The sequence below is a fragment of the Crocodylus siamensis genome, chromosome 5, assembly GCF_052110815.1.
Source record: "Crocodylus siamensis isolate JL-2025a chromosome 5, ASM5211081v1, whole genome shotgun sequence".
Classification (NCBI taxonomy): Eukaryota; Metazoa; Chordata; order Crocodylia; family Crocodylidae; genus Crocodylus; species Crocodylus siamensis.
In genome coordinates, this window is record NC_143399.1 from 23,639,873 (window position 1) to 23,653,586 (window position 13,714).

Consider the following 13,714-nt stretch of genomic DNA (forward strand, 5'->3'; position numbering starts at 1 on the left):
TTCAGATGAGCAGGGTAAGAGAAAGGAGTATAGGGTTTGAGATGGACTTGAGGTTTACACATGTCCTAGAGTGAGCTTTTCTCTCTTCCCTGTGGCTGAAACCCAAGACGTTTTATTCTTAATTATTTTCTTACGGATAAAAAAATTCTTACCATAGAAAATTCCAATCAGGAATGTTTTTTAGAATAGTATTATTTTGTTATACAAAATTCTGATAGGAAAGAATTTCTAAATTCTTTCTTCCTTAAGGCAAATGATGAAGAATATGATAAAGCAGCTGAAAGTTCTATCAAAGAGTTCCGTCCTGGTAAACTCAAACTCAGTTTTGAGGAGTTAGAAAGACAGAGGAGAGAAGAGGAAAAAAGGAAAGCAGAAGAGGAAGCAAGACGACGCATAGAAGAAGAGAAAAGGGCATTTGCTGAAGCCAGGAGGACTATGGTAGGATAACAAGTTTTTTAATCTCTGAATTCTGCTAGTAGGAGACTGATGCCTCTGGAAATGGCATAACATCATAACAGCTCTTCAGGAGTGTATTTTTCACTTGCTTCATAAATTCAATTAATACAAGGCAGTGAGCCATCTTGATAGCTAAACAAGTTGAGAGAGAGACAACCTCCCCCCCTTCCCCCAAAAAAACACTTATAGCCAACCTAGAAAATAAATCCTCATAATTTAAAATAACATTGAAGTTAGTGTTTGCAACAAATAGTATTACACCATAATATCAGAATGTGAAAAACAAGAATCATCACAATGAAACATTATAGAGATCCCATAGAAGAGAAGGTATCTTTTTGTGGATGCCCCTATTTTTCCAATGTATACTCCTTTCTAAGGCCACACTAAGGGCCTTATATACATGCTCTGGGAGCAGGAGGAATGCCACTTTAATTAGAGTGGATCTGAGTGCAGAGCCACTAAAACACCCAGATCGTCATGTGCATCAGCAGCCCTGAGCTGAAAAATGGTGGCAGGGGTGCTTTAATTAAAGCTTGTCGAATGAACTTTAAAGTACCCCCGCCACCATTTTTCAGCATAGGAATACTGATACACATGATGCTGGAGTCTGCTGGAGTGTGGTAATTACAGTGTGTCGGATTAATCAAGTATGCTCTGACACAGCATGGTAATTACAGCGTGTCGGAGCAGCCTCAATCCCCGTGTATAGGGGACCAAGTTTTACTGCTGTATATTTTAGGCAAATCAGTTAGGACAACTAAAGGCAGAAAGAGCATAGTCTTTACTGTGATGATGCATTAGCCAAGCATCAAACAGAAAACAAATTAAATCAAACTCGTGTTCCTTAGAAATGACCCACATAAGATATTTTAAATTTTATTCCAATTTCACCAAAAGTCTGTAAAGCCATCCCGCTGTGGAGGGTGTGGCAGAGAGCTCCATTCTGATGTTGTCACTGCAGAATTATCCATTCTTTTTTAAAAAAGAAAACAGTGAATATTTGTACAAATTAAAAGTATGTGCAACTTAGTGTTTCAGAAGGGATATAACCCCTCCATGCTTTTGGGCCAAAGCCACTCTCACTAATGGAGATTAAGAAAAACTTTCCACGTCAGCAGATTATTCTTCAGTTGTTTTGTACGGTATGTGTCTTACCCCTTCTGAAAAGCAGCTGCTACTGAACTAAATATAATATTGGTCTAGTTGAACATGGCAATTCCTATGTTCTCAACTGTAGTCTTAACGAGAAACACTTGTGCTATTTGCATAATGAAATTGTTACCTCCAGAATTCAAAGAATTAAATTATCCCTATCATAGCTCTTGTATGAAACCTGTTTTAAGACCACTACAGCAATATTTTCCTCAATTTAAACAGGAATAAAAACTAGAACATAGACCAGGGGTTTAGCCTACCCATAGACTAGCCAGAGAATTAAAAAAAAAAAAAGCATTTTGAGCAACAGACATGTGTAGATGGCCTGCAAGCCATCCTCAGCCTTGAAAGGGCAAAAGTGAGACATGAAGCCAAAAGATAAAATAAGATGAACACTGAGTACTGCTGGGGCAAAGCTGGATTACTTTTTGTGAACACAGCAGGCGATTAAAAGGGTAGTTGCACCCATTATTTCCTTGGAAGTGTTATCCTTTTTGTTTTGATAAAAGCTACAGCAGAATTAAAATAGAACCTGCTTTTATGTTGAAAGCACTAGTTCTAGCAAGAGCAACAGATCAGTGAAGCTGCTTTCCTGTGGGACAGTCAGTTATAGCAGCAATGTGAATACTTCAAGTTAGATAAGAGGAAGAAAGCCCTGAAGATTACAGTTAGCCAAAGCTTACACTCAAACTATTCCCAAAACTGCCGTACATATTAGGGATCATATATTGGTCCACCAATTAGACACCAAAGTGGCTGAAAGGATCACAGTTAAAAATGCAATTGTATTCAAATTACTCAACTTCCTGGGTGGGGCTTTATCCTCCTCCCTTTCTGTACCTTAGTTTGAAAGCTAAGGGGAAGGTGCATTAAAAACGTAAATGCAGATACAGTTTCCAGGGACTTGAGCAGGGTGAAATAGGATTGCATTTAGAGGCTTAGATACTAAGGCCGGCTTAGCTGTCTAACAGATGGAATAGAATAGGATCTGGTTCAAGTTGTCCTGTAAAAGAAAGGCAAGTTTTTACAGGATAGCATGAATTGTAGAACAAGACAAAACTTTCACTTAAATTTACCTGGGAATTCCATTACCTGTTATATGGGTAATATGACTGACTGTGTAGCAATCACCAAAAACATCTAAGATTTTGTAATCGACGTTAGCCAAATACAGAGTCTTAAATTTACTAAAGTATACTTTATAAAACACTGTCTAAGAATACTTCTCATCGCTTAAACTTCCTAGCCTGAATTCAGGTGCCTGTGCTTCTACTTGAAGGTGACAAAAAATGTAAAGCAGCTGTGCAGAGAGATGCATTCCTTATGGCATTTTAAGTACTTTCATAGTTATAGACTCATTTTAAAAGAATCACAGAACCTGCAATTTAAACATAGGTCAGGCCCACCTGTCTCCCTCCAGCTCACCTTTTTCCCTTCCACCAGATTAAGACTTTTTTAAAGTTTAAAAAATGATTTAAGTAGCATTTTGGATGCCGACAGATATGAGAAACAAAACAAAACAAAAAACAAAACAGTTGCTTTACTGGAAGAGGCAAATGTGTTAGTTTGATCCAGCAATACAGTGTCAGATTGCATGCCTCAGCAGGGCTTTTTGATGCTTTCATCTAAAGCTGACTCAATTAGCTATTCGATAAAAGCACCAGAAAACCTCACTGGAGTGCCCGATATATATGAGCCAGGTCCAACTAATGCAGTGCCTCTTCTCAGCATGTGCTGCGCTTTGTCGTTTTTATTCTACATCTGTAAGCGCCATTTTTTCCCTGTATCTGTAAGCACCTTTTACGTCCTCTTGCATCGCGATATGCTTTTTAAGAGTTGCAGCTACAGTAAGACCTCTCCACCTTTGTTCCAAAGGATCTTGCAATGTATTCCCTCACTCTCAGACCGCACCAGCTTTTCCCAGCATTGTTAGTCACCTTCAGGCTCTTGCCTCACCCTTTTATGTCTATTTAATAGCCAAAGAGAAAGATGCTTTGTGCAAAGTGATCCAAAAATCTCTTCTTCCTCAGATGTTACCTCATTGGTTCATTTAGACTCCACAAGTACTGGAGAATATGGCAATTTATAGAACTTTTTTTTTTTTTTTTTATTTCCCAGGTTAAGAATAAGAACAGAGTATTTTGCCCTATCGAAATGTGAAACAGAACATTTGATGAATTGGACACATTGGGCTAAACTCAGATCTAGTGCAATTATGCTGATTTTGTTGGGTCTGCAACGGAGATACAATTGCCCATTAGTTTGATTTCTTTTTGAAGTTGTAGAAACAGATTGCACATTTGGAGCTCCAGCCAACACCCTTCTCACTTTATTTCTATACTTTCAAAATCTACTGATTGCTGTCAAACCCTTGCCCTTTCTATTCACTTAGACTTCCAGTATATCTGAAACAACAAACATATGACCTAACAAAATGTCAAAAAAAAAAAGGGCTCTTACATTTCTTAACTTGTCTAATATGTGGTTATTTGCTTTCTTTCTTTCAAGGCCAAGCAACCAGTAGCTGAGACCGTCACATTTTGTTTATTTTCATTAAATGAAATGAGACTGAGATTTTATGCCTGGGTCTCTGTCATCTGCTGACTTCGTTCATCTTAGCAAACAGGCTGGCCACATGGCAACCTGAAGACCTAGGAACGAGAGCAGAGGGAGGTTCACAGGACCGTATCAGAGATCTACATAGGAGGGAAAAAGAGTAGTAATCAGAAGGGCAGGGAAAAAAATAGGGAAGAGGGAGACCAACAAGAGAAGATGCAGAAGAGTGATTCCAGATGAAGTTAAAAGGCACTAGATATTATGCCATATTCAGAGAGCTAGAAAAGTGAACTGAAAATTAATTTAGAAATGCCTTTATCTGAAAGGCTATTTTCTCGAATAGAAGCATTGTTTCCACTTCTAAACTTCCTTTAGTTTTTGTAAAAGACTTGTGATGGGGGTGGGTTTCCCAGCTTACTGTGAATTTGAACACTTTTAGGCGAGCAGATTTTTTGAACCTCAAAAGGCAGATAGCTGTACAACCATGTTGGGACTCAGCGGGGATAGTAAATAGTGATGAGTTACAGTTGCTCAGCTTTCATCTATTTGGACAACCTCTGTTTTCACTTGTTCTCTAATCATCCCTGTTCCCAGTGAGATGAGATCTGAATTTGTAGATTAAAGAAATATGAAGTGGGGTGAGGGTGGGGACGGAGCCTGGAACATACTAGCGTTGAGGGGATTTTCATATGCACACAATCCACATTTCCCCTAAAACTTAGCTGCTAGAAATTTGAGTGTGCATTATATATCAGAAATATGGTAAGGACAGTTTCTGCCAGTTTTGGGCAAAAGTGAAAATAAATTGTGTACAGGACAACAAGCACTCAGCTCCCTAGCAGCTGCTACTCACAACTGGAAGGTTTTTTTCTTTTAAAAAACAAGGTGCGTTTTATATTCCAGGGTGTGAGATGTATGGAAAAGTATGGTAATAAAATGCATTTTGTTTAGAAATGAGAGTTAAGTGAGTCTGTATAGTAACATTAAAAAGCAATGACAAACAATGTTTATGCAGCACTTTTAAAAAGTTAAATGCTTGGAAAATTCATCTTCACAAGCCTGAGTTGAGGTAGTTGAGCATAAGTTATCCACCTCACTTAAAGATGGGGAAAATGAACTCAATAAATGTCAGGCAACCTCTCCCAGTTTTTATAAGCAAGTTGTTTTTGGCTCTTTCAGCAACTTTCCCTCACATAACACTAGAGAGGGGTTACTAAAAATGTTTACTTGACAGCTTAGGTTGTAGTTGCATGTACTGCGTCTTCAATACTCTGAAGTTTTGTTTTTTTACTATTAGATTTAAAAAAAATACAATGGTAAAATTACACACTAATATTAATTTAATCTGAGGTTTGTGCCTTTCATATTCATGTATATTATTATAAAAAGAAATAAGATGTGACATGTTATTTCACAGCTTCTCAAATTGTGTATCCAAACATCCCCAAAGAGTTCTAATTTTAGTGCAAATATCTTTTAAACTGTATTAAAGTTCTGATAAAATTATTTCCAACAGGTACTGGATGATGAATCCCCAGAGATGTTTAAAACAGTTTCTCAAGAATCTCTTATACCAGGTAAACTGGAAATTAATTTTGAAGAGTTACTGAGACAAAAAATGGAAGAAGAAAAGAGACGCACAGAAGAAGAACGCAAGCAAAAATTGGAAATGGAGAAGCAAGAATTTGAGCAGCTTAGAAGAGAAATGGGAGAGGTTTGTATTGTGCAAAATAACTAAGTAAATGTCATGTTGGGTTACCTCTGCAACAGATAATGGCTTGAATGGTTATGTTAATATACTTAGAATTATAAATTAAAAAGGTATTAGGATTTAGAGTAATTGGTACTTAATTTAAATAGCCTTGCTTTTAAAATAAGAAGGGGAAACTGGAAAAAAAAAAACTAGTACTTTTTATATTTTCTCCCTCCCATTTTGAAATGTATTTATCAATATGCTTCACCATCCCCAGGTGAGAAGTCCAGAACCTTGAGACTTGTGGGGGCCTATCTAGAGTCTCAGCAACTTCTGCAAGCTTCACAGCATCCTTTGCTAAGAAGCTGTTTTGTAACATTACACCTGAACTTTCGAAAATCACAACTTCGCTATGAGTAAATCAAGAGCAACTTTTTACTCTTCCAGTGTTGATTTTATTTTTGTAAAGTCCTAGCTCTTAGATTACAACTCTTTTATTAACATTGCAATATCTTTGTAAAGTTTCTTCTTCACATGATAGCATAGGAAAGCTCATGGTTTGAAACCTAAATGCTAAGAAACCAGAAGGAAGATGTGCTTTCATGAGTGTGAAGGCATTTCTCATTTATTATGTTGTGTGATGTTGCCTGTGGCTCAGATACTGTAATAAAGTTTTTACATGGTTTTTGCATGCTTTGGGGTGGCAATAATATTCAGAAGTGAGCAGATACAAAGGTTACTGAGTTCATATTTAGAAGACTCAAGGGGAGTAATAAATCCAGACTTAAATTTCAATTTTGGCTTGGAATCTTATGTTGGAGAAACACCAAGATAAATATTCCAAGGTCAGAATGAGAAATAAGTGATACGAAAAATGTAAAATAAGGAAAGTGATTTAGTTGTACAGTCCTAAATTATTTCAGGGAATTACTGCCAATATGTGTATTTTCACTGGAAACCTGGAGGGGTAAGTGATTCCATAATTTTCTTTTTATTATATATTAAAGAACTTAACCTTTTTAAGAAGAGGGATTGCAACTTAACTTTTTTAGAAAAGGGATAGAAAAAAAACAAAGCATCTAAAAGCATAATTCCCATTTTTAAAGCAGATTTCTTTAGGAAAGTACTTTTTTAATGACATCTTGCATTAATCAGCATTATTTTTGATAAGAGATTGGATGCTAAGTTACCAGTTATGTGTGGTCTAACTACTAAAAGTTGTTACTCATTGAGTGGCTGTTCACTGGACCATAAGAAATATACTCGTGGTTTCAGTCCCAGCCCTAGCGTGCAGGAACATGAAAGAATTGAGAAAAGGTCCCTGTACTGACAAATTTAATTCACTCCATCTTTCAATGGACTGGTTTCATTAGATTTAAGGAAAGTTTCATTCATTACATTAAGTATAAAGTACCCCTCAAAAAGGAAATAAAAAAGTTTAATGGTCAGCTTTGTTTGTAGTTTTTCAATTGATTGGGGGTTTTTTTAAGGTCTTAAGCATGATATAATTTCTTAACAGGAGGAGGAAGAAACAGAAATCTTTGAGCTAAGCAGGGAATATGAAGAACTAATAAAATTAAAGAGAAGTGGCTCTATCCAGGCAAAGAACTTAAAAAGCAAGTTTGAAAAAATTGGACAGCTATCTGAAGAAGAAATACAGAGAAAAATTGAAGAAGAGCGGGCTAGAAGAAGAGCAGTGGACCAGGAAATTAGAGACAGGGAAGCAGAGAAATTTCAAGAGGTAAATTATAGCCAGTATAGACAAGTGCTAATATGTTGTCATAGGTTGTTACAGCCTCATAGTTAAACTCCTAACTAATATCTTCCATCCTCAATTAAGTTGCATTACAGAATTCATTCAGGGTATCTTATGACCTTCACGTGATCACTGTTCCCTCACCTGTTTCCCCACTAATTCCTCCAAGATGTTCTCTCTTGTAGCAACTGTCCCAGGACATTCCTAGCCATTGCCAGAAACCAGCACAACTCCATTCTCATCAGCTAGTCAGCAGTAAGTATGGATTTGTGCTAGGTGCACACATTTTATTCCTCCCCTTCTGCAAACTCATTCAATGATAGACTAGCAACCAAAATATCAAAACCATAGCTGGCTTGCCATTGTGCCTCAACTGACAGATTTTAAGCTTTTCTTATGAAACTGGCTTGTTTCCTTACTATCCAAGTTAAGTAATGTTTAATCTATTATACTTTTGAGGGAATAGACTTCTTAGTGTACTGCAGGGACTTGTTCATTTGCAAGGTTCCCTGCCTAGGTTTTCAAGGTTTTCTATGTGGGGCAGAAGCAGGGAAGCTCAGTTGTACAGGAGCAATTTTCTTTGATAGGTGGTTGCAGGAAATGGGCAAGGCCACTTTTTAACACGGGGAAGAGGAGGAAGAAATTGAGCTTCCAAGTCTGAGGACACTGAAAGAACAGGAACTGCTCCACTGCATACTCTCCTCGCTTGCTCTGCATGATGTGGCAGCCCAACTTCCCTCTCTACTCTGAAGAGGGAGGGGGCCCCTGAAAACAAGGCACCTTACCTTCAGAGAGTGGGCAAGTAGAGATGGGAAAAGCGAAGAAGAGTAGGGCACCAAAAGAATCCCCTTTCTCTTCTTTTCCTGTCAATCAAGAAGCTGGCACTACTTCTTGTCACAGAACATCCATCACCCGAGGAGGTGCAGTAGCATAGGAAGCCTGAAGCAGTCAGCATAGGCTTGAGCCCTTCCCCACTAGCCACCACATCGTATCGGTTCTATACCACCTCAAAGTCCTTACAGGGTGCCATTGTACCCATTCTTTTAATCCAGGGCTGTACAACTAGCAGCCTGGGGACTGAGGGCTTAAACTTGTGGCACCACAGGCTCCCACTCAACAACTGCTTTCCGCATTGCTTAGACTGCAGTAGCAGCAAAGGTATCCAGGCTCCCCCGTTCTTTCCCCCACTTTCTGCTTCGCGTCTGTCACAAGGGCTGGGCTAGGCTCGGCCATGGAATGCGTTCCCAAGTGTGAGCTAGGGCATGCCGTGCAGAGGGGCATGGCCCGTGCTATATGCAGCCCCAACTGCTCAAGTAGCATGGCCCCTTAAGGTTTGACACAGAGGGTACTGGAATTCGTATTTAGGTCTCAGAGTGTGCACTTGTACCTGAACATCTCTTATGCAAAGCTATAGTATAAAAAACCCGGTCAACACCAATTTAGTTTTAGGCTTTGTCCATGTTGCAATTTAGGACAGTTCACATTTAAATTAAATTTTTGAATAGCAAATGAAAAAAGCAAACCAAAACAAAAAACACACACCATTTTGCTTTTGAACTATTCTACTTTCTCCAGATAATTTCCCTTTCCTTCTGTCCACTTTTGTCTCTGATGTTATTTTTATAACCCTTTCTAAACAAGCTGTTATTCCCTTGGTAGGTAACTTTATGAACAGGTTTATTTTTTAAGGACTAGTTACAAATGTCTGCTAGTGGTCAACATCTAAAAAACCGGTTCAAAAACCTCTCGCATTATGATCACGTACTGCTTGGTAAACTTTCCTCAGTCTCAGAACAAGAGGGGAGAGAAATTCATATAGGAGAGTTGGCTAGGAATGAACTAAGTGTCCAGAATGGCTTCTGAAAAACAGAATTAAAACCAACTCATTTTTAACTAATGGAAAGCAAGAAGGGATTGGGATGAAAAAAGAAGCCATGCAAGTAGTAGTACATGATCTCAGTGGGGGAGAGATGGCATTCTTTGAGGAAGATATCCATCTTGTTGTACTTTTACCTCTGGTTAAAAGAAGTATAGCCTAATGGGAGCAGGGAAAGCTACAGAAGTTAGTATCTCCTAAGGCTAGTCCTTCAAATACTTCATGGAGGGAACAGAGTCCCTACAACAGCTGTGTAAAACAAGCAGATTTAGAAATAGAAAAACATGGACATAGTCACAAAACACAGGAAGCTTGGGAAGCGTAAAAAAGGGATTTTGTTGGAGTTTTAAAAGCTTTACCTAGAAAAGAGAAGAGAAAAAGGACATCTACTAAGACCCCCCCCCCCCCCCAAAAAAAAAAAAAAATTTAGAGGACATAGTAGTTAGTAACTCCTGTATCCATTTCTCTTACTTTGGTCTGAAAAAGATTTACTGTGCTATATAGTGTAATATAAATTGAAGAGCCAGCTTCTATGTATGGCTTTACAAGTATACCTCAGACTGTTAACATGGCCAAGTAGACACGTCTACAACAGGCCAACTGGGCGCTTTTGTTTGCTATCTTGGAAGCAATCTTTTTTTGATCAAAAATAATTTTGATTCTCAGCATGTCCCCTATATATAGTTTGATTTGCTGGCATAAATGATTAAATACCGCGTGCAGTAGCGCTAATCCTCCAAGTCCCCTAACCAGTGCTAGGATCCAGTGCACTGTAAAGACATGCCTCAAAGTTTACATTCAGAGTCCCCAGTCCCATGATTTCTGTGATGACAAATTCTTGTACTACCGTTTGGTACTTGACCCTGACCCTGGTAACACTATCCAGTCTCTGGCCTTATTTAAACCAGGGCTTTGTTTTTATTGTGCCATGTTACAGGGGCATAGGTTGTAGCTGGGTAGGTCTAAGGACATATACCCAAAGAACCTTGTTTGCCTATCTGATATATTTTATTAGACCAACTCAAATAGTTGGAAAAAATTTTATCAAGCTGTACAAATCCTTAGTCAGGCTGAGGAAGCACCCACTGCAGATGCTTCCTTAGCCTAACAAAGGGTTTTTAAACCCAAAAAGCTTACTAAGAAAATTTTTTCCACCTATTTGAGTTGGTCTAATAAAAAAGATATCAGAATTACGCAAAGAACCTTGTCTGCCTTTATTTTTATTGTGACACTTAAAATACACTTTGAAATACAGTAGGTACACCTCAGTGTAAAATCATACTGGATAAGAAATGAGTCCTTACTACCTTTAAATAAACCTCAGGTAAGGAGGAGTATGAAAGGCTGAATTACCTGTTAAGGTAAAAATAATTTCGTTTTGTTCTGTGTTTTTGTAAATTTTTATATAAATTATTTAAATTAAAATCTAGTCAAGTTCTAAACTTTGCAATGCATTTCTAAATTTTCTTTTTGAAATAAAAAGGAAGACGAGGTAGATGTGAAACCAGCCAAGAAATCCGAGGCTCCATTTACTCATAAAGTAAACATGAAGGCTCGGTTTGAGAAAATGGCAAAAGCAAGGGAGGAAGAGGAACAGCGAAGAATCGAAGAACAAAAATTACTACGTATGCAGTTTGAACAAAAGGAAATAGACGCTGCATTACAGAAGGTATAGATTAAAATTTGCTCTCCAAAGACATGTTCCCTCAGAGTCAAGGGCTTGTACTAGTGAGATACACGTTTTAAGCAGCTTACTTGGCGGCACCAAATGTCTGGACTCGGTCTGGCTTTTGGATTCTGCCTCAGTGGCCTAAAAGGGGATGGAAGGTCAGGGGAGTCTCCACTCCTCCAACTTCCTGCCTAGACACATGCATCAAAGGTCGGTGACCTCTCACACACCATGGTTCAGATTTACAGTTGCCGAACCAACCAAGCAGCTTACTACGTTATTACCATTTGGTAGCATATTACCAACATTATCAAAGCGGTATTGTACTCATGGCACTCATTAATCTGCAGTACCCATCAAAATAAAGATGCAGTAAAAATTTGCAAATATTCCCATAGAATTAAAATGTTTAATACTACTATTACTACTACTGAGGAAACCAGCAGTTTCCTCTGAATGTATAGCTGATTCTTAAGGAAAAGGAAAGCTATGCAACATGCTTAAAAATCTTCTTCATATTCCAGACTCCCCCTCCACTTCAATCAAGCTCAATCTTCACAACCTTCGGGTGGGGGGGGGAAATCTATCCAGTAGCCAGATTCTATGGTATTGATACATATTATTATCCATAGCAAGATTGTACTTATGCTGCCATCTCCTGCTGCAGAAAATGTCATTGCTTTTTTTTGCATTCCAGTGATCAAGTATGTACTAGTATTAGACATCCCAACTGTTTAAAAAAGGTTCTAAAATTAGTTGTTTTAAATGCAGAAGAGGGAGGAAGAGGAAGAGGAGGAGGGAAGTATTCTTAATGGTTCTACTTATGAAGATGAAGAGGACCAAGCACGGTCTGGAGCTCCCTGGTTCAAGAAACCGCTAAAAAATATATCAGTTGTTGACAGTGAGCCAGTAAGGTTCACTGTTAAAATTACTGGAGAGCCAAAGCCTAAAGTCACTTGGTGGTTTGAGGGGGAAATGTTACAGGACTCTGAGGACTATCAGTACATTGAAAGAGGAGACACATACTGCCTTTATCTACCAGAAACCTTCCCAGAAGATGAAGGAGAATATATGTGTAAAGCAGTCAACAGCAGAGGCACATCAGCTAGCACCTGTATACTCACCATTGAAAGTAAGAGTTAATAATTTAAATCTGCCTTGTTTTGCTTCATTTCAGAGTTCCAAAATACAGCTCCTCTTGCATCTTTCCTGTTACAAATCTATTAATCTTTTTTTCTTAACCCTTTTTCTCTTCTAGCTGATGACTACTAATGTTCTGCTTTTGCTGGAAAATTTCCTTCCCCTCGACTTCCTTACTACTGCATCATCTCTCTCTCTCTCTCTGTGGTGGGGCCAATTAAGAAAACAAGAAAGTGTTGTTGATTTGTCATTCCTGTATCAGAGGTGGATAGCCATCAAAATGCACAGGGTTCAGACTCATTTCAGTGTGAAATTCGGTACCAAACAATATAAATGAGGTTTTGATATGAAAAGAATAAGTTACAGGAAAAAACTAAATTGCTTGTGTTCCCACGTATGAAGACCAAGTATTCTGCAAGAGTCCAACAACAAAATATACTGATCTGGAAGTTTTTGAAGTAGTATACACATACCAATACATTCTGCATGTACACTAAGCTTTTAACTGCTTTTGTCTCAAAAGGAATTAGTAGACAAAGAGAATGATCTTGGAAAAGCTATCAATAAGCAATGTACTGTTTTTAAACAATGACAAATTATACTATGGCTTAACTTCTACTATAATTTTTTTTGCCTCCAAGTTTGCTTTAATACATATTTACATTCAAAATGATGTGTTGCTTTTAAAGTGTGTAATCACTGATAATGTAAATACATCCATAGGATTGAGACATCTATAAAACTACCAAAACTTATACAAAGTAACAAAAAAGTACCAATTACTTGTGAAAATCATGCCAAAATAATGGTGTATCAAAATTAAGTTTGTAGAGCAAGTTTTTGGATACACTCTGGTAATACTGTGGTTAAGTTTTTCATCTTCATCTTTACCGGCTAGAATTTGTTCATTATTGCATCTCAGCTTAAATGCTTGAAATCCTAAAATAAAAATGGAGTATGATAACAGAACTACTTGCATTTAGTTTCCATGCTGTATATTTATTTTAGTCTTTGGGGGCTGGCAAGACAGATGAATTCTTTTTTTTGTATAAGGACTTGTAGTGGTGGAAAATTCAGGAGAAAGTGGATATACAAGTGCCAGTTTCAAAATAATAATAATAATAATAATCTTAAAATGGACTTTTGTTCAGAGTACATCTAAATTTTATAGGAAAATGTTTTTAGCAGTAATTACAAGGATTTATTGCAAATCATGTCTTCTGGTTGTTGGATCCATTTTTATTTGCACCAACAGCATCTTCTATAACACTTTTTTGGCTTAACATTTACAGAGCAGAAGTGTCCCAAAGTCCTGTTTGTTTAGTAGTTGTGTGACAGGATTCTGTGCATTAGAAGATAAATAAAACACATTCTGCCACCAACAGATTTTAGTTTATTTCATGTCAGCGT

At 37.7% G+C, this 13,714-nt stretch overlaps 1 protein-coding gene across 13 annotated transcripts in view; it reads left to right on the forward strand.

The window, feature by feature from the left end:
- Window positions 1-13,273, forward strand: part of NEXN (nexilin F-actin binding protein) — a 38,726-nt gene extending 25,453 nt beyond the window's left edge. For 9 of the 13 annotated variants that reach the window (XM_090050421.1, XM_090050423.1, XM_090050422.1 and 6 more), the window contains 6 exons: window positions 250-438; window positions 5,687-5,884; window positions 7,383-7,604; window positions 10,979-11,164; window positions 11,936-12,296; window positions 12,423-13,273. In XM_090050421.1, the coding sequence (XP_089906547.1) occupies window positions 250-438; window positions 5,687-5,884; window positions 7,383-7,604; window positions 10,979-11,164; window positions 11,936-12,296; window positions 12,423-12,436 (1,170 nt within the window). In that variant the 3' untranslated portion in view covers window positions 12,437-13,273. Of the gene's footprint in view, window positions 1-249; window positions 439-5,686; window positions 5,885-7,382; window positions 7,605-10,978; window positions 11,165-11,935; window positions 12,308-12,422 lie in introns of those variants that run through there. The other 4 variants (XM_090050427.1, XM_090050431.1, XM_090050425.1 and 1 more) reach the window with 2 other exon arrangements.
- The last annotated feature ends 441 nt before the right edge of the window (window positions 13,274-13,714 follow it).